Source organism: Amphiprion ocellaris, chromosome 15, assembly GCF_022539595.1.
Source record: "Amphiprion ocellaris isolate individual 3 ecotype Okinawa chromosome 15, ASM2253959v1, whole genome shotgun sequence".
Lineage (NCBI taxonomy): Eukaryota > Metazoa > Chordata > Actinopteri > Pomacentridae > Amphiprion > Amphiprion ocellaris.
Genome location: NC_072780.1, coordinates 29,397,148 through 29,422,999, shown reverse-complemented (window position 1 = coordinate 29,422,999; position 25,852 = coordinate 29,397,148). Strand labels below are relative to the sequence as shown.

General features: G+C 41.0%; 1 protein-coding gene across 2 annotated transcripts in view; it reads right to left on the bottom strand.

Moving 5' to 3' along the window:
• The window catches only part of erf (Ets2 repressor factor), a 55,528-nt gene extending 30,315 nt beyond the window's left edge, over window positions 1-25,213 (bottom strand). Inside the window, exon 1 of one of the 2 annotated variants that reach the window (XM_023262144.3) lies at window positions 24,512-25,213. In XM_023262144.3, coding sequence (XP_023117912.1) covers window positions 24,512-24,533 — 22 coding nt within the window. In that variant the 5' untranslated portion in view covers window positions 24,534-25,213. The remainder of the gene's footprint in view (window positions 1-24,511) is intronic. The other variant, XM_023262143.3, reaches the window with a different exon arrangement.
• Between the last annotated feature and the right edge of the window lie 639 nt (window positions 25,214-25,852).

The following is a 25,852-nucleotide window of genomic DNA, read 5'->3' as shown; positions in this document are numbered from 1 at the left end:
CATGCTTTAAATCTATCACACAGTAAATACTGAACTGAAGCAGGACTTCAGTTCACTGAATTGTAGCATAAATCAAACCTTTCTATCTATAATAAAAATTTGCAACTTCATATTTGTTCCGAATTATTGGAAACAGGCTGGCTTGTGTATTAGAAATCAGAGCTAAATGTGACTGTAGTCTCTCTTTGTTTTTCCTGTAATAATGGGGATTTCTCAAAATGGCAAAAAAAATACATCTCACACATGACAATGTTCATTTAAATAAAAGGAAGCGTGACTTTCACTTTCTAAATCTGCAAATATAGTGGGTCTTAACTTTCACAAACTGGCACTTCTTTTTTATGAAGGTGGCAGCTAACACAATCAAAAAATGTTACGCAACTTAGGGAAAAGAAAAAAAATATCCTGAAAAACAGACCCGCTCCTGATGACTAATAAACCACATGCTGCTATCTGATCTCCTATGGTGCTCGGAGAGAGAGCCAAAAGACAGACAAGTTGGCTGTGATAGTTGCTAATAGCCATTTGAAGGCAGATTACTAATGGGGTACGAGCATATGATTCATACACCACACAATAAGGCTCTTGTTGCTGGGTACAGGTTATGCGTTGTGACACAGACACAACATGCTGCTGCATAATGGGGTACACTGGAGAAAAATCCACATGTGCACATGCAGTACACTTCCTTAAACACACATGCACAGACACACGCTGACGCATACGACGCACAGCAGGAGCGGATTAAATCAAAGTGGGCGAGCTAATATCTCTCACGCACAAAGTACACAAATACACAGCACAGGTTAGTGAGGAGAGGTAAGTGGGTTCATGCGTGGGTGCACAGAGCACACAGACAAAGAACACAGGAATAGCAACCATGCCCACTGCATGTGTGTGTGGCTGTGTGCGTTGCAGATGTCCCTGCTGACTCATAGCTAGTTCATTTGTCGTTCAGCTTTCACAGATTCCGCCTTTCTCCCCCTCAACACCACTGCCATCTCTTTCTTTCTTTCTTTTTTCTCTTTCATACTGTCCCTCCCTCACTCTGCCTCTCCTAAGACACACAGTCTCCTAGCAACAAAAGCTTTTAGCTCTAAAAATAAATGGCCGAGTCACGACAAACAAGACAAAATATGATTCAATTACAGAAACTTGCCAAAAGAGTTTAGAGTTTGGGCGCCTCATCCAGAGAGCGACAGTGCGAGGGTGTGATCTGTCTCAGGCTGCCTGGCCGGCCGGCAGAGACCTCCTCGCTGCAGCCTGTCCTCAAAGCACCGCAGACACTCACTTCCACCATCACACAGATTAGTTTGGTCTTCAAGCACTGAGGACCAACTTGGGACCTGTTCAGTCACATTCAGGGTCCTTCTTTTGACCAAAGTGAGCTGATTTTAAGTACAGGAACTTGCAGGTTATTTTATGGCAGCCTTAACCTTTTACTGCATTCACTATCATACACTTTTTTCTTCTTGCTTTAAGTACGTATGCATACATTTGGGCCATACTACTTCATCATAGTAATGCACCTATGATGCGTCTTCAAGAACCAAACAGAGCAGCTGCTTTTTAACTGGAGCTCCAAGGATCAGCGTCACATAAATGACAGAATCTACACAGATATTGCACCTAAGACTTTGACCATTGCAGTCTGAAGAGCGAAATGAGCCATCATCTATTTCTGTGCGCCTGGTGGCTCAAGCTTGTTAATACTCGACCTCACACCGTGATGTATGTGCCGTAACTGTGCAGAAAACTGTTGGTCAGAATGGCCAGAAAAGCATGCTGTCTTGAGTACTGCAAAAATCCAACCAGATGCAGTAGGACATCCAGGTAATCTGGGCATACTACATTTGACACTATCCATTGGTACATACTAAATGTTTTTGGGGTTTACAACAAAATACTGAAGTTCAGATATTAGAATGTAGACTTTGTGCATGTTCAAACTGCAAGAACTGTCCCTTTGGAACCTTTATAAGGCCATTTTTGGGGAGAAAACTGTACCTACTTTGGGGTAGGTTTTATTGAGCGGCCCTGGAAAAACAGCTTTGTAGGTGTCAACGCTTTGTAGGTGTCAATGCTGATGAGCTGAATTTAAAGAGGACGAATTCCATTTTTTCAGTTCCTCTAACTTCGCCATCAACAATGTAAAATTCTCCATATATGCCAACATAACAAACCCTCCATTATTCCATTGAGGTAATGTCACAGTCAGAGCTATTGGATCCAATCTTGCAAATGAAATAAAGGCTAAAAGGGACGATTATGAGCTTGTTCCTGCAGTGAAAAAGGCACCTCATGACAGCAAGAGAGCCAGATACAGACAGCCAGACAGCACAGCTGATAGTGCAGCATTCTGACAGATGCACAACTGAGGGTCCAGTTGGAGGTGCATCTGTTACAGCTGGTGGTTAATGTAATATGAGTGAAAACAGAAATTAGGGCTGAGACACAGCGAGAGACACAATCTATCATCACAAGAAGAAACCTACAATGTTTGGCGAGGACATCAGTCTAGCTCAGGCTAAAGTGTTTGATATTTCACACTATATTTGGTTAAAATACAAGCAGAAGGCCCACTACAATCAAGATTAGCCCATTTTTTGACATGAAATCTCTAAATTCTTCTATCTAGCGACTAACTTCCTTATTCCTTTCAGAAAATGCTCCAGATGAATGCATTTAAACTTCACAGGGCTGTCATCAACACAGTAATATGTAACAGAGGAAGGTACACATAATGTGTGAGGTAAGAAACTGATGACTGATATGGGGGAGCAGTTTTCCAATTCAGTATTGGACCAATTTATATTCATTTTCTGAAATGTAACACAGCTTGCTGTAAATGTGGCTTGGAATTGCAAAATGTGCAGCTTCAAAATGAAATATGAGCTTAAGGTGCAGAATTAATTGGTACATTAACACTATAGAGCCCAGTGTAGCGCCGGCGTTGCAATTGCATATTCACTTTTGATTTAGATTTGAAACCAGACAAGATAGATCAATCATTCTTCTTGCATATAAAATCTGGGGAGTTACACAAACATTTCACATATTCACCAGGTCTCAGAGCACTTTTTCGTTGCAGTGATGGGTTTGTAAAAATACACAATAAAGCGCACATAAAAATCTTTATAAATGAGACCATGGGATATTGTGCAACTTTTTTACATTTACAAATGAGGGACACAGCTATGCAATTTCTGTATTTTTAAATATATGTGGAAAAAACAAAAACGATTTTCTTTTTTTTTTTTAGGTTTGTTGCACTTTTAAGCAACTTATTGCAGTAGTTAATGCATAAGTCAAAACATATTATTGAAACTTGGTATATAAGGGTTATATTGATGTAAAGCAAATAAAAATACACCCAAAAAATTGCACTATGTATGTAAAAATGTAAGAATATGTCCTGGCGGACTTGCACAATGGTAGGTCTTAAAGGGTAATGTGCATATTATTTAACTGTTGTAGCTGGTAAAGGTGAGCCTGATTGTAATTAATTATATAGTGCTGGGTAGTTTGTGAATTTCCTAATGAGAACCGACAAAAAAATCCTAACCAATTCAATATTTGTTAATTTTATTACTAGACTGAATCTCCAAAGCAACTTCGAGCTAAAGCATTGAATAAATGCATACGAGTTAAAAGTTTTTGCGTCTGAATATCAAAGAAGAAAATGGAAACACTCCAATTTCCACCACTGATTTATGGTGTCTTGTATTAAGTGCCCATGTGAAAACAGATGTAAAATTGTACTCTCTCATGTGCTTTTACTGGCAGCCTAACTTTTTATTCACACAGGCTCCGTACAAAGTGTTACTGTATTGTAAATAGGCAATCTTCCAGCGAACCTTTTAAAAAATGATTTGAACCCTTTTTAAACATAATGGCAACACGGCAAAGTGGCAGAGCTGTTAGAAATTACTGTGTATGTCACTTGAATGAGCGCTCGTCAGCAGCGAGTCAAGTGTTAATGCTGATCAATGTGTGGCTACATTGCCCTGCTTGTTTTACAGCTACTCCAAATTAGTCTATGGCTGAAGGTACAAGAGGTCTGGACTCAGAGCTGCAAGCCAGTGAAAGCTAGACGAGACAAAGACATAAGCCTTTGTACTATCTGGCAAACTCTGCTGCAGACAGGAAGAATTTCTGATTGTCAGGAGGAGGTGAAGCGCACCATTTCAGGCCTCACTGGTTTCTATATATAGCCAAGAACAGGGCAGAAAAACTCATTTACTATTAGCCTGCAGTCCCAAGACACCTGCGTTCTCCTTTCCAAGAGAAACACACAATCCGCGCAGCAGCAATCAGTGGGTGAGCGAGTTTAACACGCAGAGCTGCTTTTCTTAGGGACTCTGACGTCACCGCAGTTGGAATAGGGCTCATAATAACCGATAGTGATCATTGGGGTATTGTCCAAAAGGCCCGCAAGCCGTTGAGTGCAAACACAAATGGCCTCCTCCGCTTCGCCTCTCTCTCTTCCCGGCAAGTTTCTTTAACATGTCGCTATGTCTATCCATCTATCCCCCCGTTTATTTTTCCCTCCCTTCCTCCTATTCTTTGTTGGGTCTATATTTAGCCGCTGGAAAGGTCGGTGTGTGTCTGTCTGCAGTGTAATGATTCAGGGGCATGGAGAACGACGCATGGAGGTAACAGGCCGGGCTAAATGACCAGTGGCTGGCCAACTGGCTGCTGAAAACTGGACGGTGTTTATCAGGGATGGGATCAGGACAACACAGAAAGGCAGGAAATAAATGGGTACAGAGCAGGAAACGGGGAATCTCCGCTGGGCGTAAACGGTGCTGGCATAAGCAGAAAGTCGTATTTTGGAGGAAAACACAAATAAACAAAGAGAAGAAAAAAGATCCCAGTCTCACTTCAATATTTAACTGGAAAACTTCAGGAAATTTGATTTAAAGGTTTTAACAAGGGCTGGATCCTAAGCTGAAAAATGTATCATGATAAAATGTTTAATCTAAGATAGATACATTAAAGTTTAATGTCACTGCACAGACAATGAAACAATGAAATGAAGTCTTTTAATTTATCCCATCTTGCTAGGAAGCTGAAAAAAGCTATGCCAGGGGGTAGCATTGTTCAAGGTGGCAGCGGCTTTAACTACCAATTTCCTGATGAGTAGCCAAAACCTTGACCACTGAGCCACCACGACCCAACTTTATTTCAGTTCATAACAATTACTAATCATTTTAATTAGCTATTTCTAACACAAACCCAGAGAACAAGGGCTCAATTTCAATAGCCAATTAGATAATAGTTTTGTTTTTGTTCATACACACAAAAAATATGCACATAAAAAAATGCGGATAAAGGTATGATTAATATTAAATAACAAAAGAAAGTAAATCCCCGGAGGTGCACAGAGGGCAACCATGGTGAGTTTAAGGCTCCCCATGGTTGGGCAAGATCAGATAACCAGATGGACTCCCTGCAACCCGACAGCAAGTCTGCAAACCATCAAAGCAGGACACTGGGAGCGGGTTGCTTAGGTAGAGAAACAAGGTTGCGGATGTTTTTAGAGTACAAAGCTCACAAGAGCAACCACTGTCCCTGCTGATCATAGCCTCCACTCGGGGAAGTTTGTAGAGGCAGATGGGGGTCTCGAGAGGCAGCTAGCAGCTAGCTTGTCTCGGGAGACCTGCATGGAAGCCACATAAGAATACACTTGAGGTTCATTGATGCAACTGAACTTGATATTTTCACTAGGTGCTTACAGGGTAGTTTGATAATTCTAGTGTCTATCAACCAGGTATAGTTTTTACTATGTAAAATGAAAGGCTAGTAGTAAATCAACTAAATTTAACAACATTAACTATTTATCATACCAATCAAATTGTCTGGGTTTCCATTTTTGGCGTGCAAAGTTAACTACCTCTCTGCAACACTGGAATCACAACAGACAGTTTAACAGTGCTTTAATGAGGAGTCCTGAGCCTCAAACTACTGTTTAAAAACTCACTGAGCTGATCTCATAATTGCCCTTAAAGGATGGAGCTTAGATTTGAGGAGCCAGTGGCTTAACGCTGGGGAGGAGCCGAAGAAAGAGATGGGACGAGGAAGAAATCAGGTGGAAACATACAGAGGAGGAAGAAAGGTGGAAGAGAGAGGGGGAGAAGGAAAAAAAATAAACACAATCCAGCTGAGATCAAAGAGAAAGGAGGGCGACGGTCCACAGGTGCACAGCGTGAACCCTCACCTTGGTTCTCACATGATTCCTTCATTACATAAGGCTTATGGAGAGACAGACGGATGAGCAGACGGGGGAGGAAGGAGGGGAGTGTTATGGAGAGGAGGGAGATAAACACACAGAGAAGCAGAGAGTATAAGCATCTCGCTAAAGGAAAACTCAATATAGTCTTAGAATGGGGTACGGATACGAGCCTGAAATGTGTGTTTACATGTTCATTTCCAAACCGAGGAACAAAGAGACTGACACAGTACAGTGACGCCAAGGGGAAACCGAATGGAAAGAGAAAAATCACAGAGAATAATGAAAATGAGTTAGAAAAGCGATGGAGGAACTGAGACTTGTGTAAGAGTCGAGATGGGAGGAAAAGCTGCCTGCAGGAAGCAACAGACACAAAAAACAGATTGAGTAAATAACAATTATTTTCATTGTTTATTCTCTTTTGTGAATAATCAATGTATTCTTGCTGGTCAATAAAATTTTGAAATGGTTAAAAATCAAATCAATGTTTTCCAAAACCAAAGATGGCCACAACCCAAAGATATTCAATCTACTGTCACAGAGGAGGAAGAAAACCAAAAACATTCAAATATAACAAGGAATACCACAATCAACTTTTTCCCTTTAAAAAAATACTCAAATCAATTAATCATAGATGATTAATTTAATAGTCGACAACTAATTGCTTTATCATTGTAGCTCTACATACTGCACACACGCTTCCTCTGAAATTCAGGTCAAGAGGTTTAGGTTTTATCGGCTAACGTCTCCAAATAACGTTTCCTATGAGCTGAGTTGGAAGGAGAGGATTTGTTCAGATAATAACAAGTTATGCTAAGGTTTGTGTCAGATTTGGTAACACCGCTGGAGCTTTAAGCAGCCACCAAAGAAGTGGCACTGCATGACTTAAATCAGCCCACGGGTTCTCCTGTGGTCACTTTCCATCTCAGCGCTCAGCGAACCAGCTTCCAAATAGGTCGTGCTGTGAAGGATGCTTCCCATAGACAGCAAGCGATCCAAACCAAACACAACCTCGCCATTTGGGATGAACAGCTTTAGAGGAGACAGCTGCACTGCTGTGCTCAAGTCTCCAGAAAAGAGTTAATATGCAGTAGAAAGTAGGAGTTTGACTGTTTGCCACGGCAGTAAAGCCTTTAAGTGTATAAATCATCTCTGCTACAACTGAGACAGCTAAGCCAGTTTAATCTGTGACACGGCGAATGCCCAAGCCCAGCCAGACAGAAACCTGTCGCGTCCTGGAGTCCAAAGCACCTTGAAGGCAGCCAAGGCTGTGATTAAACTGGGTTGGTGTCTGTGAATGCGCATTTAATGAGCCAGTTATTATACTCCAATATGAGGAGAAGCTCTCTTTGCATTCAGCAGGCCCCTTAGGGTTAGACAGCTGATTTAAAGATATCCAAATCGTGTTACTGTGGTCACTTGCCAATATCTTTTTCACCTTTCAATCTAATTAAGACTTATAATTAAGTACTGGCAGCCCCAGTGGGAAGATAAAAAGCCTGAGCAGATTAAATGCAGGAAAGCAGACAATCTTCACAAGAACGCTATATTATCTTACTGTTGTCTTAATGAGAAACAAAATCCTCAACAATTGCATGAGCGATGATCTCAGAGCTCAAACTTCTATCTCCTAATCTGCAGCACCTGAGCCAAGGTTGGAGACTTATCAGTTTCAGGCCTTTTTTCTCTGAGAGGAAAAACACATACATGCATGTACATGTGCTCTGAAACCCGTCTGAGCATGCTTTCTTTCCAGAAAATGACAACCCTGTAAAACATTCAGCTGTAATGAGCTCCTGGCTACCTGACTGCCTCAGTGAAGATCTCTAGCTTACTTCCTAGTCATTGTGGAATTTGGAGAGAAATGTGTGTGTTTGTGTGACTAAGAAAAAGAAAGAAAGACAAGAGAGAAAGACGTAAATGACTGTCTCTGTGTATGAATGTCCAATACAGAACAGATATGATGGTTTACACACAAAAACAGCGTTGCATGTTTATGATACACTGCCTTTCAGAAAATAAGGCCGGTTGACACCCTGCAGAGTGAAATCAACCAATGTAAAGTCCAACAAACCGGCCAACTCCACAGTTAATAACATCAAACTGGGCAGTCAGCTGGTAGAATGAACAAGAAAACCACCCTTTAACTGGAGGGTTTTGTTGCAAATTACCACAAGACAAAGCACTGTGCCTCCTCAAGTGTTGTCTAAAAAGATGTTAAAGCCCTTGTTTGGAAGAAGGCAACAGATGGAGGAAAAAGGTAACCTTGAAACAAAGTGAACTGGTTTTCACTAAATACAAAAAGAGATAAAACTTCTCCCTGAAGTACGAGGGTTAATCAAAAAGTTCTGATTCTGATGGTGTTGTGCATGCACGGAGCGCATTATGGTCATGTGAGCAGTACCAACGACAATTTTCTGCACGAACTGCAAACTGAAGCTGAGAAGAAAATATATTCTGATGAAATTAACTTCATGCGGTGGTTCATCACTGAGCACCAGAGGTGGGTCTGCAGCTACCACCAGGAGAAGAAACAGCAGTTTTCAAAGAGCCATAAACTCCAGAGTCAGACAAGGCGCGTCAGGTCAGGAGCACCTTGAGAGGATGCTTATTTTTTCTTCAACATTCACGTGGTTGTGCAGCTGAGATTCATTCCCCAGGGTCGGACAGTCAAGGCAGTGCTCTACTGTAATGTCTGAGGGAGAATATTCGGTGTAAACAACCTGAACAACAACCTGAACTGTAGCGTGATGGCATGTGGTAGCTCAAGCTGCACTAGATGTCCGGTGATTATTCACAGGTTTTAAGCAACACAACCATCACGCTCCACCCACCCAACTCACTACAGTTGGCTCCCAGTGATTTCCTCCTCTTCCCCAAAATGAAATTCAAGTTAAAGATTGCCGTTTGGAAACTTCAGCGCTCATCGCTGATGATATTCGAGATGCTGACATAACTGAGCTTCCAGGAAACATTACAAGCGTTGCAAAAGAGACTACTTTGACAGAGACTGCTGCCAAATTTAAATTTAGATACAGTTGTTGATTTATTTATAAGTACGATCACTGAACTTTATGATCATCTCTTGTGTTTACGAGAAGGTCAAATGACATAACCAGATAAAGTGTGCTGTACTGACAATGCATGTCAATTAATGACTTCCTCCTCTTGCCCAAAATGAAATTCAAGTTAAAGATTGCTGTTTGGAAACTTCAGTGCTCATTGCAGATATTTGAGATGCTGACATAACCGAACTTCCAGGGAAAATCACAAGCATTGCAAAAGAGACTACTTTGACAGAGAATGAGGCCAAATTTAAATCAGGTACAGTTATTGATTTTTTAATAGGCACGACCTCTGAACTTTATGATCACCTCTTGTGATTATGAAAAGGTCAAATGACACAACCAGATAAGCTGTGCTGTACTGACAATGCATGACTAATGGCGAGTTTTACTGGTTACTTAACTGTGGTCCTTACTTTTAATGAAAGCTAGCAACTCTAAACACAACTTACAAGTGCAGTTTAAAAAAATGACAGAGACCACTGAGGAGCTGGAGTAAATTGCTGAGTGGTGGTGTTATTGGGGGACTTCAGAGCAGGAGAGAGAAGATAAATGTGTTTAAATCTGGCTTCTGTGTTGTGGTTTGGTCGCCAGACTACTTTCATTTTCCTCCAACACACACACACACATGGTGAATAGGCCAAAAACGCAAATTTGGTGACTTCAGCTATTGGATTGAGCCATGTGAACACTGGTGTGCAAGCATACATGCACATAACCACACAAATACACGTGTCACCGCAGCCCAGAATAGGTCTGCAGCTCCAAATCCAGGGAGCTGGGTGAGTGACTCATTCTCAAAGTCGCTGCCAATCAAATTTCGGCTCCTCCTTTCACCACCCCAACCCCCTTCTTTCTCATAATGCCATTTTCCTTTCAGCATCTTTCCACACAGACAAAGAGGCTCCACAGTTGATTACAACAATGCTTGAAGTAGAGTTCACAGATGTGACTGAGATATGACAAGAAAGGGAAGGAATCAAGAATCAACAAATCATTCCCCTCTGCATTTCCATTTGACACAAATTCTAATTGTATCTTTACTCCCCTAAAGTCAAAGTCAGAAGATAAATTGCATTGTGACTTTTATTACCCGTAAGTGCCGAGAGCAAATACATCAGACAACAATGTGCATATTCGGTAACTAATTAACACCTGGATTCCAAGTATCTACATGCGTACTCGACTGCGTTTCTTCTGAGTAAAGTTTCACCTCATTCTCAGCTGTCAGAAAGATATGACACTCTCAGATATCAGATTCTCTATCCTTAAACCCTAAATCTGAATTAGAGAAAATATCTAACCAGGGAATAGGTGAGGAACTTGAAGAGCACTTTAAGAGCAACGAAGGAGGAAAAGATTTTTCCAGGAATGGCTGATTAGCGGTGGCTGAAATCCAATATGGAGAAACAGAAGGACAACATTAGGCAAATAAAATACAAACTAGGGACACACCACGCTAACTTTTACTGGCCCTAAACAAATTCAGATGCCGCAAGTCTGGATACCTGCCAATACCAAGCCCATGTGAGCGGAAATTCAAATCCAGTGCTTTTTTTTTTGTTTTTTTTAAAAACAAATTTAAAATCTACCTGTCATTGTGTGAAAGTCTAATGCTTGTGGTTGTTTTCCAATGCAGGATTTTGCAGATTAGGGCAGTCTGAACTGTTGTGCGTGTTCTGAAAGCAACTATTGCTCCTGCAGAAGCCCTTAGTCTGTTTTTGAGGGAGAAAAAACTACCTACTCCAGGGTTCGTACCTCTAAGCAGTCCTGAAAAACTTTGCAGTATATAGACTGTTAAATTAACTTCTAATGGCAATCTTGCTTTCCTACTGAAAAGCACTTTGGTACAATGGCTGTTGCCTTAAAAGTTCTATATAAATACCAGTGACTTGAATAGTCTTCTTCAACACTGCCTGAATTGGAATTACATTCTGTCCACATTATTTCTTGTTGTTTTGTTGCACTCTGAGTTAACGCCGCAACCAATATTGTCATATTTTAAACCATACTGGAACTAAAAACATTAAAAGGTCCGATTACCAGCAGTAGAAAGCCAACTACTGACAGTCACATTCTGATTTTCAAAAGTTTTTTACTACTTAAATGTGTAAATTCCCATATCCATGTAGAGCACTGATCGGCTCAGTCACTCCTCAGGACTATGAGTGAATATCCCCTCTTCTTCATGTTCACTCCGAGTCAAAACATTATCAGGAGGAAGGAGTTTTCCCTGCAGAGAAGATGAACAAATGACCAAATTCTTGAATAAAATCAATCCAGAGATCATGATATGCACAGAGCTGACCACAACTGATTCGTTCAACTTAATTCTGATGAGTCTATGTATGTTCTCAACACAAAGCTGTCAAAGTTAGAGAGCCAACTCTTTACAGAGGCTATTAACGAGCATGTAAGGAGCCTATCTAATAAGAATAGCTTTAAGTTATTAGAATACAGCTAGGTTTGGAGAGAGCATTGTCTGCAATGACAAGTGGATGATTTTAGCTCTTTATATCCACATGAATACTGGAAGATATTTTCAAAAACTGAAAAGCACTCATTCTGGATCAGAGGTGTTTGCTGTTCCACTATTTGAGACAAAGCAAAGCAATGGAGTTACATATATTTAGTTTTCAACTGACAGTAACCCTTGGCTAATGATATATTTGCAGTGAAGCATCTTATTTTGGGCATTATTTAAAAACAAATTTCAAAAGCATCAGATGCTTCTTTTTGAATTTACCTTGGGATTAATAAAGTATCTATCTATCTATCTATCTATCTATCTATCTTCTTCCTTCCGTTTGCTGTGATGATAAAGCAGCAGCTGGCTGTGACTGAATAACTGCAACTGAAAGTAAGACAGATTTTTTTAAATGACATTGACAAAAGACACTATGTTACATGCAGATTGGTCATATTATGATCTACAACCAGTCCACCTAATATTACAGGATTTTTCATGGTGACTGCACAAGACACTAAGTATAATCGGTCTGTGAACAGTGAAGACAATGAGTCATTGTTGCCCAGTTTGACAGAAATCTACAATTTTCCTGTTATTTCTGAACCATTTGATGTTTCCGTCAGTTCTTCTGATTTTGGTACTGGTAATTTTCCTTTGGCCCTGGGCGTCAGTGAAAGCACTATTAATCATTTCTAATCCTGTTAATTCCTGCCTGATCACCTTTTCACTCACTCTGTGTGGCTATTGTTGTTGATTAGAACAGTTTGGAGGCTCGAACTGCAAGAAAATACAACTAATTCACCTCAAACTGCTACTGAACAGCAGCCATCAAGGACACCGTACAGAATCCCAAACACATCCGTAAACTCTGCCTCCTAATACAGAAGGTTTTCAGTGAATAGAAACTTTTTCTACATTTTCTTCTCAACTTGAACATGAAGATTTGTTATTATTACTCCCAGAACTCTGTGGTTACAACCTGCCACTCTTTAGCAATGGCGCATATTGTTTATCCACCACTTGTGGGTTATAATACAATCACAGTGACAGTAATTCACCCTGGATGAGTGCGTCCGCGAAATTCTTAAAGAATTCTTGAAAACAGCCAGAACGGGACTTTCTAGATGTGTGACGTCTGGGTTCGTTACTCAGCCTTTCCTCAATGGCAAGAGTCACCGCAGTCTTAATTCCTCTATTGCATTAAAGTTGGATCTTCTCGTCTCTAGACAGAGTGGCTCGCTCCCTGTGTAAAAACATTAAAGACGGAGGCACGACGGCGTCACCGCAGGGAGATGGCAACCCAAATGAGCACGCCACGATCGCGAGCTGCAGTGAGAAAATTAAAAGAGTGTGTCTGAGTGCGTGTGTGTTAATGCAAGACAGATATCTCCCGTTTTCATGGCATGTGGGGGGTCCGGGGCCCCTAATAAAATGTGCATGCTGCGAGGAGCTGAGATGAGTGACTAAGTGTCTGAGCGACTGACTGACTTTCACGTTTCAATAAAACAAGAGACACAGCTCGTCCATCACTGTCTGGCGGTTTCAAACAATCTACTGGGGCACCAAGTGGGTCACATGAGTTAACAAATGAAGCTCTCTCAGCCTAATAAATGCAACATGTAAAGTGATATTGTTATTCAGTGGTTAATGATTCAGCATTCTTTCTCGTTCACATCATTTATTTCAATTAGCTTGTTCATCATGTCATCTAAGCAGATTTTTAAGATTGCCAAGATCTTTAAAAATTCAGCTTGGAGTTGATGTTCCAATGAAGAACATTAGCTAAGACTGTGTGCTGTGGGTGATAAAGAAAGGTCAGACAAGGAGAAGCAGCAGCTTTATGGCTCATTGATGGTGCTGGCCTGATCAAATGGGGCCATTCTTATCTCTAATATAATTTATGGTTTACCTTTGAAGCAGCCAACGAGACAAGCCCAACCCTGCATTCCACTTTACTGTTTCAGCAGCTAAAATGAATGTAACTGTTGTTAACTGATTTGAATAGAGGCCAGGAATAGGTTCTCAATCATTTGACCATTTATCATTTATCTTGCAGGAACTCCCATCTGTTTTCGTATGTTTACACTTGTAGTAGAAAGGAGTGTTTTAGCTATTCACGGTGTGCTAAATGTGTTGATAGGAGAAAATAAAGTCAACTCAGGCCAGGGCGATCAAACAGCAGCGATATCTAACAGAGATAGACACTTCATCGATAGCAGTGAGGGCATTTTTTTGACAGAATGTTCAGGAGTTTCACTTTAGAGGGAAAATGCAATGAAAACACATGACGAAAATGCAAAGTTCATTTGCAGTACTCCCTCCCTGGATCACAGCATCGATGCAGTTAAAATAAATTATCACCACTATGCCTTGACGAATAGGTTAAAGTGGTGAAATTCAAAATAAACCCCTTTTTTTTCTGGTGGCTTTCATTAAAAACAGGTTAAATATGTGTATTTTTCAAGAGCCTTGGTTATTAAAATCACACACAGCGGCATGCAACTTCAACACTCTCATGTGGCTCACTAGATAAGAGATTATGCCTGAAAACCCTTTCAGCATCTTAAAATCTGTTTTCTTACATCTTCTGCTGCTAATCGATCGCTTCTTGTTTTCATCTGCACAGAGGAAAACTATTTGCTGTGCACTGTATGTGTGTATTTGAGTTTGAACTGGAGAAAATGTGCAAGGCTACATTTTTGTCATTGGGACAAAAGATTTTGATCGTGGTTGAAGGCGTCTAGGCAAGTGTGCATGTCCACCGTACGGGTATGTGTGGTGTGAGGTGTGGAAAAAAAAAAAAACAGCGTTTTCAAGCAATGAGCCTTCAGGTAACAAAAACATTATATACTATTTTAGGTGTGAGGCAACCTCACACATGGAGCCACATCAAACTTAAGCACACCACACACAGATTCTCAGGACAAGTTGCGGCAGTTGTAAGCAAGAGAGAGAAAGCCACAGAGCTCCCAACAGACCGATAACGACAGCAAACACCAAAGAGAAGGAAGATGCTGCTGATTTCTTTCTCCTGCATAGACCACGACAGATTTTCTTGACTCTTTAGGTCACAGCTGCCAGCAAAAACTTCTATACAGCCCCGGTATTACCTTTACGCTGTTCTAATACAACATTAAAACTATCTGTCTGATATTATGTAGGTACCACTTCTGTCACCAAAACAGCGTTGACCTAACAGACAAGGACACCAGACCTTTAGGGGTTCTGGGGACGATTGCCGCATATATCTTGAGTTTTGGTGGGGCTTTTGTGGGTCGGATTTGAGCCAATACATTCCTATCTATGATCAATCCAGTTGGGGTTTGTTGAGTTTGTAGGTGTGGTCAATATATTTGGCTCTGTGTTGTGTTTCTTGAGTCATTACTGGGCATTTTTAGGAGTGTGTGTCTGCTTGGTCTAGCAGAATGTTTAGGTGGATGACACGTGTTAAAATAAGATTGCGTTTCACCTATTAATGGTTTTAACGTGGTGGCTTATTGATGTATATTTTTCATTCAAGGCGTTTAAACTTAAGCTACAAGAAAACTAAAAAGAGCACACAGCATCACAGAAACTAGACTCATTGTTTAAATGGCATTTAGAGAATCAGGGGTTGACATAAAACCTGTGAATGTGTAGAAAAAGAAGCAACGGGCCACCAAAGTAAAGCAGTGTGAACAAAAAGTGTCCCTGTCTGCACTAGACGACTTCAGTTAATTTAGGGTTATGCCATACCGATGAGATGAAAGCAACAAATCAAGGTCTGCTCCTTCCAATAAAACTCAAGAGTCCTTACTTATAACCTCAGCAAAGCACCACAAAGAACTGACAGACTCACACAACTTAACAGAATTTCTGGCAAGATTTAAAAATGTTTATTCCAACAGTTTCAGTTCTACTCACAGCTCGACTCCTGATTTTTCATGGAGGTTTAGGTGGCAACACACCCAACCGAAGGGGTTTGTAGAAATTAGCATTTAGAAAAGCACCAGGGTGTATATTTGAGAAAATATGAATAAGAAATTAGCTGGACAGTTCACACTTTCAATCACGCAGTGTGGGCTAAAACTGCAGGTGCAACGCCAACAAGGGTAGGTTCAGGAAAAGTCTGGGTTGCATCAACCCAGTCAAAACAACCACAAAACCAAACTGTGCTCTTTTCTCACTGTGACCTGTTGGTAGAGTTTTCCCTCGGCGGCTCTTGAGGTGGTCTCCTTTGGAAAAAAAAAAAAAAAAAGTATCCCATTTATTTTGCATCGCTTTTTTTTCCTATTGAAGACTTTCCACTGGTGTTGCAACGCTTTGCCAACAAATGCCACGGTTGGATTTTAGCACATTTCAATGCTTCCATTTTATTGAAAAATAATAGATGTTGCCACCCACTGCAAGTCACCCTAATTACTTGAACATAACCTGGCAGGGCACCTCTAACCGCTCTTCTTTGTTAAAACAGACCTCCTAAAAACAGATGGCACTTGGTGGATATTTTTTGCTCCAACAGCAACATGGTTGTAACTTCTTTACCACTGGCACTGGCTGTGTGGGCAGCATTACACCAAGCCATAGGGGACCACACCTAGTCTGTCCCCTTATCCTTTCTGCAGCATGTAAAAGGCAGACTCAGATGTCAGTGGAGGCCCACCTCAATCCCTCTGGCTATAAAGAACACCGAACCAACCAGGGAACACCCCCCCAATCCCCCTCCTCTCAGTCCCCACGAACCACAGACGATAGCCATAACACAGAACAACTCCCCATACCTCTTTCAGTGAGGATGACTCCAGTCAAAACAGCCACAGACAAAACACAAACTTACCTCTGCAGCTTCTGTCTCTCTCAGCCTTGGTTTGACTCAAAAACCTCCACAAAGAGCTCCAAGGGTGAACAAAAACTGTCTGCATTGTTTGGATTTATCAAGGCGGCTCCACTCAGAAGGATTGCAATGATAAATACTGTGACTCAGTCCAACAAATATACAAAATATATTTGCATCTTAGTAAAGCCTCTAGCGGTAAACACTGATAAAATCTCATCAGAGGGCAAGTTTACGCAAAAGAGATTCATAAGTGTGTGTAAGAACAACACTTCAGCCGGAAACCCAGTATCCTGTCAGGTGTTACACAGATACATGTCCTTCTGCAGAACTCTTCCTTATCTGCTCAGTGAAGCGAGTCAGTGGTTCCACTTGACCTGCTCTAAGCAATCATCTGCCCTGCTGGGGGTCAACTGTCACAGAGCCAACACAGATTCACTCAGTCATAAATACTCATAGATACAGAGCCAGCAGGCTGACTGACAAAGACGTTTGAGCTGATGAGCACATTCTTTGGAAGACAAAGTGATTGAGTCTCTACCTCAGAAATGACAGTACACAGATAAAGAGGAAGCCTGCACTTTGTCACAGCTGGCCTTGCATTTCTGCTTACTGAGAGTCGTAAAATTATTGCTAAAATACAACGAAGAGCAGCACAAATGAAACCAAACTGATAATCACGATTATTATCACTGTTATCTATACTGAGATCAACTTATCCACAATCAGGTCGTAACAGATTGAAGTTGTTCACCCAAACAACATTTACACTTCCTCCTGGGAGATCCCGAGGTGTTCCCAGGCCAGATGAGATATGTAATCCCTCCAGAGCATTCTGGGTCTACCCCAGGGTCTCCTCCCAGCTGAGCCCAGAATAAACCATCACAGGAAGGCACCCAGGAGGTATTTTAATCACCCAAATCACCTCAGTTGGCTCCTTTTCATGCGAAGGGGCAACTCTTCTCTCCGGATGTCCGAGCTCCTCATCCCATCTCTGAAGCTAATCCCAGCCACCCTACAGGGGAAACTCATTCACTGACTTCAGGCACCAAATATTTTTATTGCACTTTCACATTTAAATAAAGAGGGTACGGATTTCCACTCCATGTTGGGCTACATTCCTGCTAACGCACAAATCTGTGCATCAAAAATAGGGTTCTCCCTCAACTGCATTTAGCATATCTCCCAGGGGCAACATATACATTATATTATTATACATGAATTGCTTCACTTGCTGAAACCTGATTATCAACAGACAATGCCATTTATCAGTTTTCCCAAAACACTGCAAAAGCCGGCAAGAAGCTAAACTTTAGGTAGATGTCAACTTGGTGGATGTGCACAGAAAAGCTTCTAGTCTCCTCTTAGACAGGTGTGTGACCAAAAATTAGTTTTAAAAGCATGAAATAAATGTCAGATTTATGTAAGTGGAAAGCAAGTCATTTTATCTACCTGGGCTGTTCTCTGTGATTGGAGTTTTCTATGCGCAGAGGATGCCTTTTCAATGTCAACATTGCAGTCAACATTGTGTTATTCTAATTGTGGGGAAGCCAAAATTATGATTTATATAACTGTCCAGCCTGAGGTACACCTAAGTGTTACTACACCAGATTCTACCTCGCTTCAGCAGAAGAAAAACTACTATTTCGTTTAATGTCTGAAGCTTAAAACTGTCAGGAGAAAAAACAACTATTGGTGGGGTGCTCTTCTTTTTGTGAGTGTATTTTTATTGTTCCCTGTGAATAACTGGTCACATGGAGACACTGTGGCATCACTTCAAGAAATTTTTAGTGCAACCACAGCTTCTGACAATAAAAAAATGATTTTGTTTTATTAAATATCGACATAAATGTCAGGTTTTGGTGTCGGCTTTTAAATCAGAACAGAGGCTTCTATCTAAACTGAACATTTCATACAGATGTCCAACAATCATGCACAGAGAAATCCATCACTGAAGACACACACAACAACAACATATCTTCCATCAGCAGCCTCAACAGACCATAATACAGTCCAGACCCAAGATGCTTTCCAATTAGAGTAACGGCTGCAACACTCATTTAATCTCCACCAGAAAAAGTTTTTCTTTATTGTTATTGCTTTTCCACCTGCAAGTGCAGCCCACAGCTGCATTTTACAAGTTCAAGCGCAGTCTATGAGTGCTGTTAAAAAATCACCTGGGAGCGGTGGGAGATCACTAATTGCAGTAGAAGCAGTGAAGTGTGTACAAAAAATGGAAGTTACCACAGTTTATCAAAAGTTACTACTGTAGTGCAACATTACAAATTGATAAATTCTAATGGTTTCACAGTACAAGAGGATGAATTATGCTTTTAACATCAGAGCCGCTACACAACAACAACCAAAGTCAGGGCTTTTTTTCTGCCCGGAGGAATTTTTGTTGCCTTTCACAGAATTAGCAGTTAACACCAAAGGAAACTCACTAGTGCCAAAATGATAAGAACTGAGTTGTTTTTGTTCATTTTTTAATCTGCATTGTTAATTGTGGTTTCTTTTACTTAATCAAAATGGCATTTTTTTCCCCCCACAGATGACCAAAAATAACAAGAAAATGAATTAATTTCTGTGAAATAAGGTAGCACAGAGTCGATGCCTTTCCTGTATCATGCTTATAACGGTCTATTGTGAGGCAGGAAAACCCCTGATAGTACCCTTAGGTAAAGAATTTAAAACCTCCAAGTGAGCTTCCTGAGATACTTGTAAAAATGTCATGTAAAATGTGTAAAATCTATAAGCTTTGTAGCTCAACGACACATGGACTGAAGATGTTGGACAATTGTTTCCTATTGTCTAAATTGTTTTGCTTAGCAGACATCAATACGATACCCCGGGAAAACATGGTAAAATCAAAAATTGCAGGAAAACCTTAATAAATAACAAAATGTATAGGTGTCTTCAGTGCCTCTAAAAACATGCCACTGAACACTCGCCTTTACATGTGACTTTTTTAGCAATCCATAATCACAAAATCGTAATTATAAAATGGATCTTTTTAAACATTTTACAACCTAAATAAAGCCGCAGGCATTAGTGTCTCTCACCACTCATCTCCCTGACTGACTATCAGGCTTTCCTGTGCACGAGGCCTCTGTGTTTGTGTGGCCAGCATGTCCCGGCTCGAGAAGCCTGTTGTCTATTCTCTAAGCTTTGTATGGGTCACCAAAGCCACTGTGCATACACACTTCCAGGAAAAGAGGCCCACTGTAACATCGAGAGATGATCACAGCGGCGCTGACCTGGGCCACCACTTCACAGCACACCAGAGAAATGCTGACGTCACTCTGCTGTAGTTTTTCCAGGGTCTGCTTGCCTGGGCTTGGCTCAGTGGTAATCAGGAATGTGATCGGGTCAAGCTTTGAGTTGACCTGATCACTCACAGTAAGCATATAATGGGAGGAAAACCGGGGAAAAGGTACATCCTGAGAGGAACACAAGCACTTAGGGGATTTTTGGGGAGCTATGGCATTTCAAAAGGATCCTGTTATGATTTACTATCTAATGTAGAGACCTGAGACCTGTTTATAACCCTGATCTGACTGATGCTGCCAAACATGACACTCATTATCTGATTTCAGTTAGTCCTATTTTGAAAATTTATACATACACTTACACTTGCCCACAAATGAATCTAACATTGCACCTTTGTATTATGCATCTGAGTCACACATTACAAGGCACAGTGACCAATCAGCACAAAGCACAGGTAACAAAGCACAAATAATAGCCAGTAATCCATTCTTTCTCCACACTGCAGCTGACCTGCAGCACATGACTCTACAGCATCTCTACTGAATCCCACAGGGACAGGGTGTCCTGAAACTCAGGCTGCACAGCCACGTTGCTGTACGTCAGTCGCCAGCACCTCTTCTCAAACTTTCCCTGAGACAAACAACTTGGCCCCGACTTGTAGTGTAATTGTGCTGTCTCTGCTGGTGCCAACGGTATAATTCAGTATAATGGTGAGACAGTAACACAACAGAGTCCTTCCCAAAGGAAACTAACGGCATCATTCTTTAACAAAATGAGCCTGTGGCTCATTAGCTTTGGTCTAACCAGTGTTATTAGAACCATTTGAATCTGCATAAAGACGTCTAGCTGCTCTTCCTGTAATTACAACAGGCTGAGTCACCTGCCCACAACCAAATGGTCTTCCTCAAGGGCAATTTGGTCTCACTGGTAAAAGTCAAACACTCACTTTGTTGTGACCACATCAATGTCAGGTAGAGCCACACAGTGACAGACATATGGGCACACACGCGCATGCGCGCGCGCGCGCACACACACACACACACACACACACACACACACACACAAACACACAAACACATAAATACACTGGCCGTCATAAACAGCAGGGCTCCATGCCCTTACCAGACTTAACACCAGCTAATTGCTCATGTATGGCTCCTTTCACTCCACACATGCTCCCACACACACACATATATACAGGGAGCAACAAAGCGTGCTGGTCCTGGCTGTCCACAGCTGTGACGTCTCACATGTGGCGCGTTGTTGATATAAGGAGTAACACAAGCGGAAAATTGGAGCTCTTGCTGTTGGGGCCAGACTTCAGACTTCCTGACAGAAAGAGAGTGGAGCTTGACCCATATATGTATATATAGATGTATATGATCATGGCTCCCAAGAGGGTCTTTTAATATTAGCATGGGCCTCCTTACAAAAACCTTTTGTTGACAAACTCGAATCACCTATTTCATGTCACTGCTGAAGCTACACAGCTTCATTTAGAGTTATGACTCATAACTTACTTCAATCCCTAGAAACTCAAGGAAGTTGGTATGAATCACACTACAAACACTAAGAAACAGGAACCACTGACAACTTACAAACCAATTTGGCTTTTACTTAAAAGTTGGGCCACCACACTAACAACAGTCCGTTAAGCTGGCTGTAAGTTTATCGACACAACCCAACCAGAAAATAATTTACACAGACAAAGGCTGCCGTCCTCTGCTGCATGGCACATGGTGAAAACAAGACGGTCAACTTTTAAAACTCAAGGAAGTGCAACATAACTTTGGAAGTCATTAACAGAAAATACATTGTTCAAAAGTCTGAAATAGATCACCGGTTTGCCCTAAAAATGACAAATGCATCTTCACAATCTCATGAAACTTAATTTTTCCACTTACAGACTTTTATTTGCGGGTTTATGACCCAAAGAAAAACTGTCTAGTTAGTTTTCTGGGTGTAAATCAGGTACGCTGAATAGCTTAGAGTCTGTTGAGCTTTTTTTTTTTTGCAACAGTCAAAATCAAAAGGTTGTTTCATGGGTCATTTAAAATAACTGTATTTCATTTCTTCCTATAAGACACTGCATGTACACTCACACATAGCTTCAGAAAAGAGAACCCACTGTGAAAAATGATGCTTTTGTTTAGGTTGTGCGACTGTCTTGTGATATAAAAAGTTATCTCAGTCATCAAAGGGATCGAAAAGTCGTATTTCTAATTACGATGTTGTGTTGTGGTGAGGCATTCCCCTCTCAAACATCTATTATGGGTTCTGGAGTTCTGCCTGGCCAAGATTACCGCAAAGCACTTCTGACTAAACTGAGTTTAAGAGCACCTAAATGCACAATGGGGGAGAAATCATAACCTAAGTGTGGAAAATCATAATCATTTCAATGAAACCAAAAAATGTCCCAGAAAAATGGGTGGAATTTGAAATAGCAGGGCCTGAGACTTCTGAAGTAAACTGTTTGAATTCCGAGTAAAGCTGTTAACAACGCTGGATTCACTTGGCTCAAATCCATGCAGGTTTACTTACAGAGTGTCTTGTAGGAAGCAAATAACACATTAAACTTTAGAAATTAAGAGATGAAAACATCTATGCTGACTTACTTTTAAAATCTCAAGCAACATGTTAATTTAACTGTCCACCATCATAGTTAAGGCTGAGCAGTTAATCAAAATATGATCAACAGGTCCAATATTCAAACTGCAGGAGCTTCAATTAAAAGATAAAAGTAAATAAGTCTTACTATATACTATAAAACTGAAGCATCGTGGTGCTACAGAGATGACACAACCTATAAATTATAATTTGTAGACGTATAGGAACATGCCTGGGTGGGAGAGACGCCAGCATAAAACACATTATCAGTTTTGTCTGTGGAAAACAAATGAAAAGAAACTCCATTCACATTAAAATTGTGACTCATATTGCATTTCCTTTATGGTTTTTCTTCTGCATATCACTCATCCTTGGTTGCAATGACACGTAAGTTCCTAATCCAATCGTGTAGCGACTTCCTACCTTTCTCTTTAGGCTTTCATGAGTGTGGGTTGGCATCAGCTTAAAATAATCAAAACATCCAACACTAAGCCTGTGGTCTGCTCACCAGTTGTTGCATGTGGTATTAATGGAGTATGTAATTGAATTTATACTTTTCTTATGCTGATTTATGCTGACAATCTCAAGCAGGATGTTAACCAGGAGAGTTCAACTATCTCGGCTAACCACCACCTCAGCTATTTCCAATCTAATCATGTCGTGACTATCTTGGCTTTTATATAGTGATAAGTGGAAATGTGGGTAGGTGTTGGCTTAAAATAATCAAAACGTCAAACACCAAGTTTGTGGTTTTCTCTGACAGACTTACATTTATAAGGAAGTGATACAAAGGCTGGATAAACTGCACACTAAACTGGATTTACACTGGTCTAGATCCTTGATGATACACACCAGGCTCACTTTACTAGCTTCAAACATAATTCATTTCATATTTTCCTCATTTTTCTGTTAGAGTTTCCTTCTATGGGGTTTTTCCTGCAACATAATGAAAATAAGACTTACTCTTACCCTCTTTGTCTGCTTTTTCTCTGTTCACAGATGAAGACAGTGGCATTAAAAAGCACTCACCCCGAGATTTATGCTCAGAATCACAGGCAGGATGTTAACCAGAGCGAGTTAAACTATCTCGGCTAACCACAGGGCCAAAAAGGTGTAAATAAATCTGTTTCAGTGAAGAAAGAAAGAACAAATAGACAACTCGAAACCACCTCAGCACCCAGTCGTGCAGTGACTTCCTACTTTTCTCTTTAGGCTTTAATGCAGTGATAAGTGGAGATGTGGGCTGGCGTCAGTTATAAAACATGAAAAACTCCATCGCTAAGTTTGTGGTTTGCTTTGTGCCACTTCTTTATGAAAGTAAGTCTGTCAAAAGCTGGATAAGCTACATGTTTAACTGGATTTACACTGGCCTAGATCCTTGATTATTCACACCAACCTCTCTTTAGTCCTCTATACTGCATTTTCCCAGCACCACTTAGTTACAGGACCCTTCTGTGGTGTATTCACTGCAAAATAATGTCATTAAAAGCACTTTTTTTCACCTCTTTGATAGTTTTTCCTTAGCTAAGAGGCTACAAATGCACTATAATCGAAGTTGTGGCACTTAAAATCACACACCAGGTGTTGCAAAAAGTGCCAAAATGAGCTTGAACTCGTATTTTTTCCATTAAATTTAGTTGTTTTTTTGCATTGTGGGGCTCCAACTGTATCTCAGAGGTGTTGGTCAGCATCTTGGCCCTGACCCTGACTCCTCACCACAGCTCCGGGAAATTAGGCTAACTCACTGCAACTCCACAGCAGCGTCGGTTTGAAGCCAAACATCGTGGAAATAAAGTTTTTAAAACAACATCAGCAGGCCAATTGTGTGCCGTCGGTGTGAAACAACACGGCCGAGAGCGGGACCGAGTTTGTGGGGCTGCTGAAACAATAACAGGAGCCTCGGACGGATCCTGCTCTAAGCGCCATAATTTTGTCACACTTTCCCTTGGAGTTTGTTAGCGTGCTAACCAGCTAGCCGCCGAAGCTAGTCGCCGTTGTTTTCATGCGAGGAACCGCAAAAAACTTGTAAAAAACAACCGTGTCCGTGTACTCACCCGTGTCCGCCGGGGTTTTCATCTTCGTGGAAGTCTTCGGTGGTCCGCTTCGGTCACTTTTCCCGTCGACTCGTAACTTTAGACGGCAGTTAGCTAGCTTGTAGCCGCCGAGTGAGCTAGCGACACCCCACTCCTTCCTCCGGTGTTGTTCTCACTAGCGGCTCGTTTCAAACAACCTGCCCCGGCTTTAGGAGTTCAAAACCGTTCGCTAACTTTCAACGGAGTTCGTTTTTTAACAAAACTATCGTGACAAAAACTTTTTTCTCCGTTTTTCAGCTGCGGGGCTTCTACTGGGGGAGTTTTAAAAAAGTTGCCCCGAAGCCTGTTGAGGGGGGAAATCCAGGCGGCCGGGTCTGAATGGCGCAGGTCAAAGTTTGGAGGAGTCGCGCTGCCGTTGGTCGGTGCTGGAGCGACGGAATGCGGCGAGCCTAAATGTCCGTCCGGCGCGTTGGAACGATGTCGCATGGTCGAGACCTCCTCCACGTCTTCATCCTAATCGTCGTCCGTCTCCCTGCGGCTCACCGACGGTCACAACAACAGCAGCGGCGCCGCACAAAGGAACCGAACTGGGCTCTTCTCTCTCTCTCTCTGTCCGTCCCTGCTCCGTCTCCGGCTCGCACTTTTTCTTTTTCCACTCACTCAGTCACTTCGTGTTCTATCGGCCCCCCTCTTCCTCCGTCGGGGTGTCGTGTTTCGCTCTCCTCCTGCCACACGGGGCCGCCCACGCTGACCCAGGGAGGGAGGGAGGAACTGAACGCCCACTGCTCCACAAAGATCGTCTATGATGTTTCTTGGAGGATTAACTTTCCCTCTTGCAGACGAGCCTTCACACTTTCATTTATTTATTTTTTATTTTTTTATAAACTTAATTTTATGCAATTTTGTCTATATTTTCCGTCTAATTAATTATTTGAAAATTATTTTATTTTATTTGTTAATTTGATTTGTCCTTTATTCTTTATTTATTTACATTATTATTTCGGTTAATAATTACTCGAAAAAACGACTAGTTTGTAAGTTTGGTTACGGAGTTGAGTTGTTTTCTTTTTTTGTCAGCTAGTTTTTGCAGCTCGTTTGGTTTTAGTTGGTTCATTGGTTTAGCAGCCCCCCCCCCCTTTTTTTTTTTTTTTAACAAATTTACCACCTTTGTTATAATAATAATAATAATAATAATAATAATAATAATAATAATAATAATAATAATAATAATAATTATTATTATTATTATTATTATTATTATTATTATTATTGTTGTTATTGTTATTGTTATTATTATTATTGTTATTGTTATTGTTATTGTTATTGTTATTGTTATTGTTATTATTATTATTATTATTATTA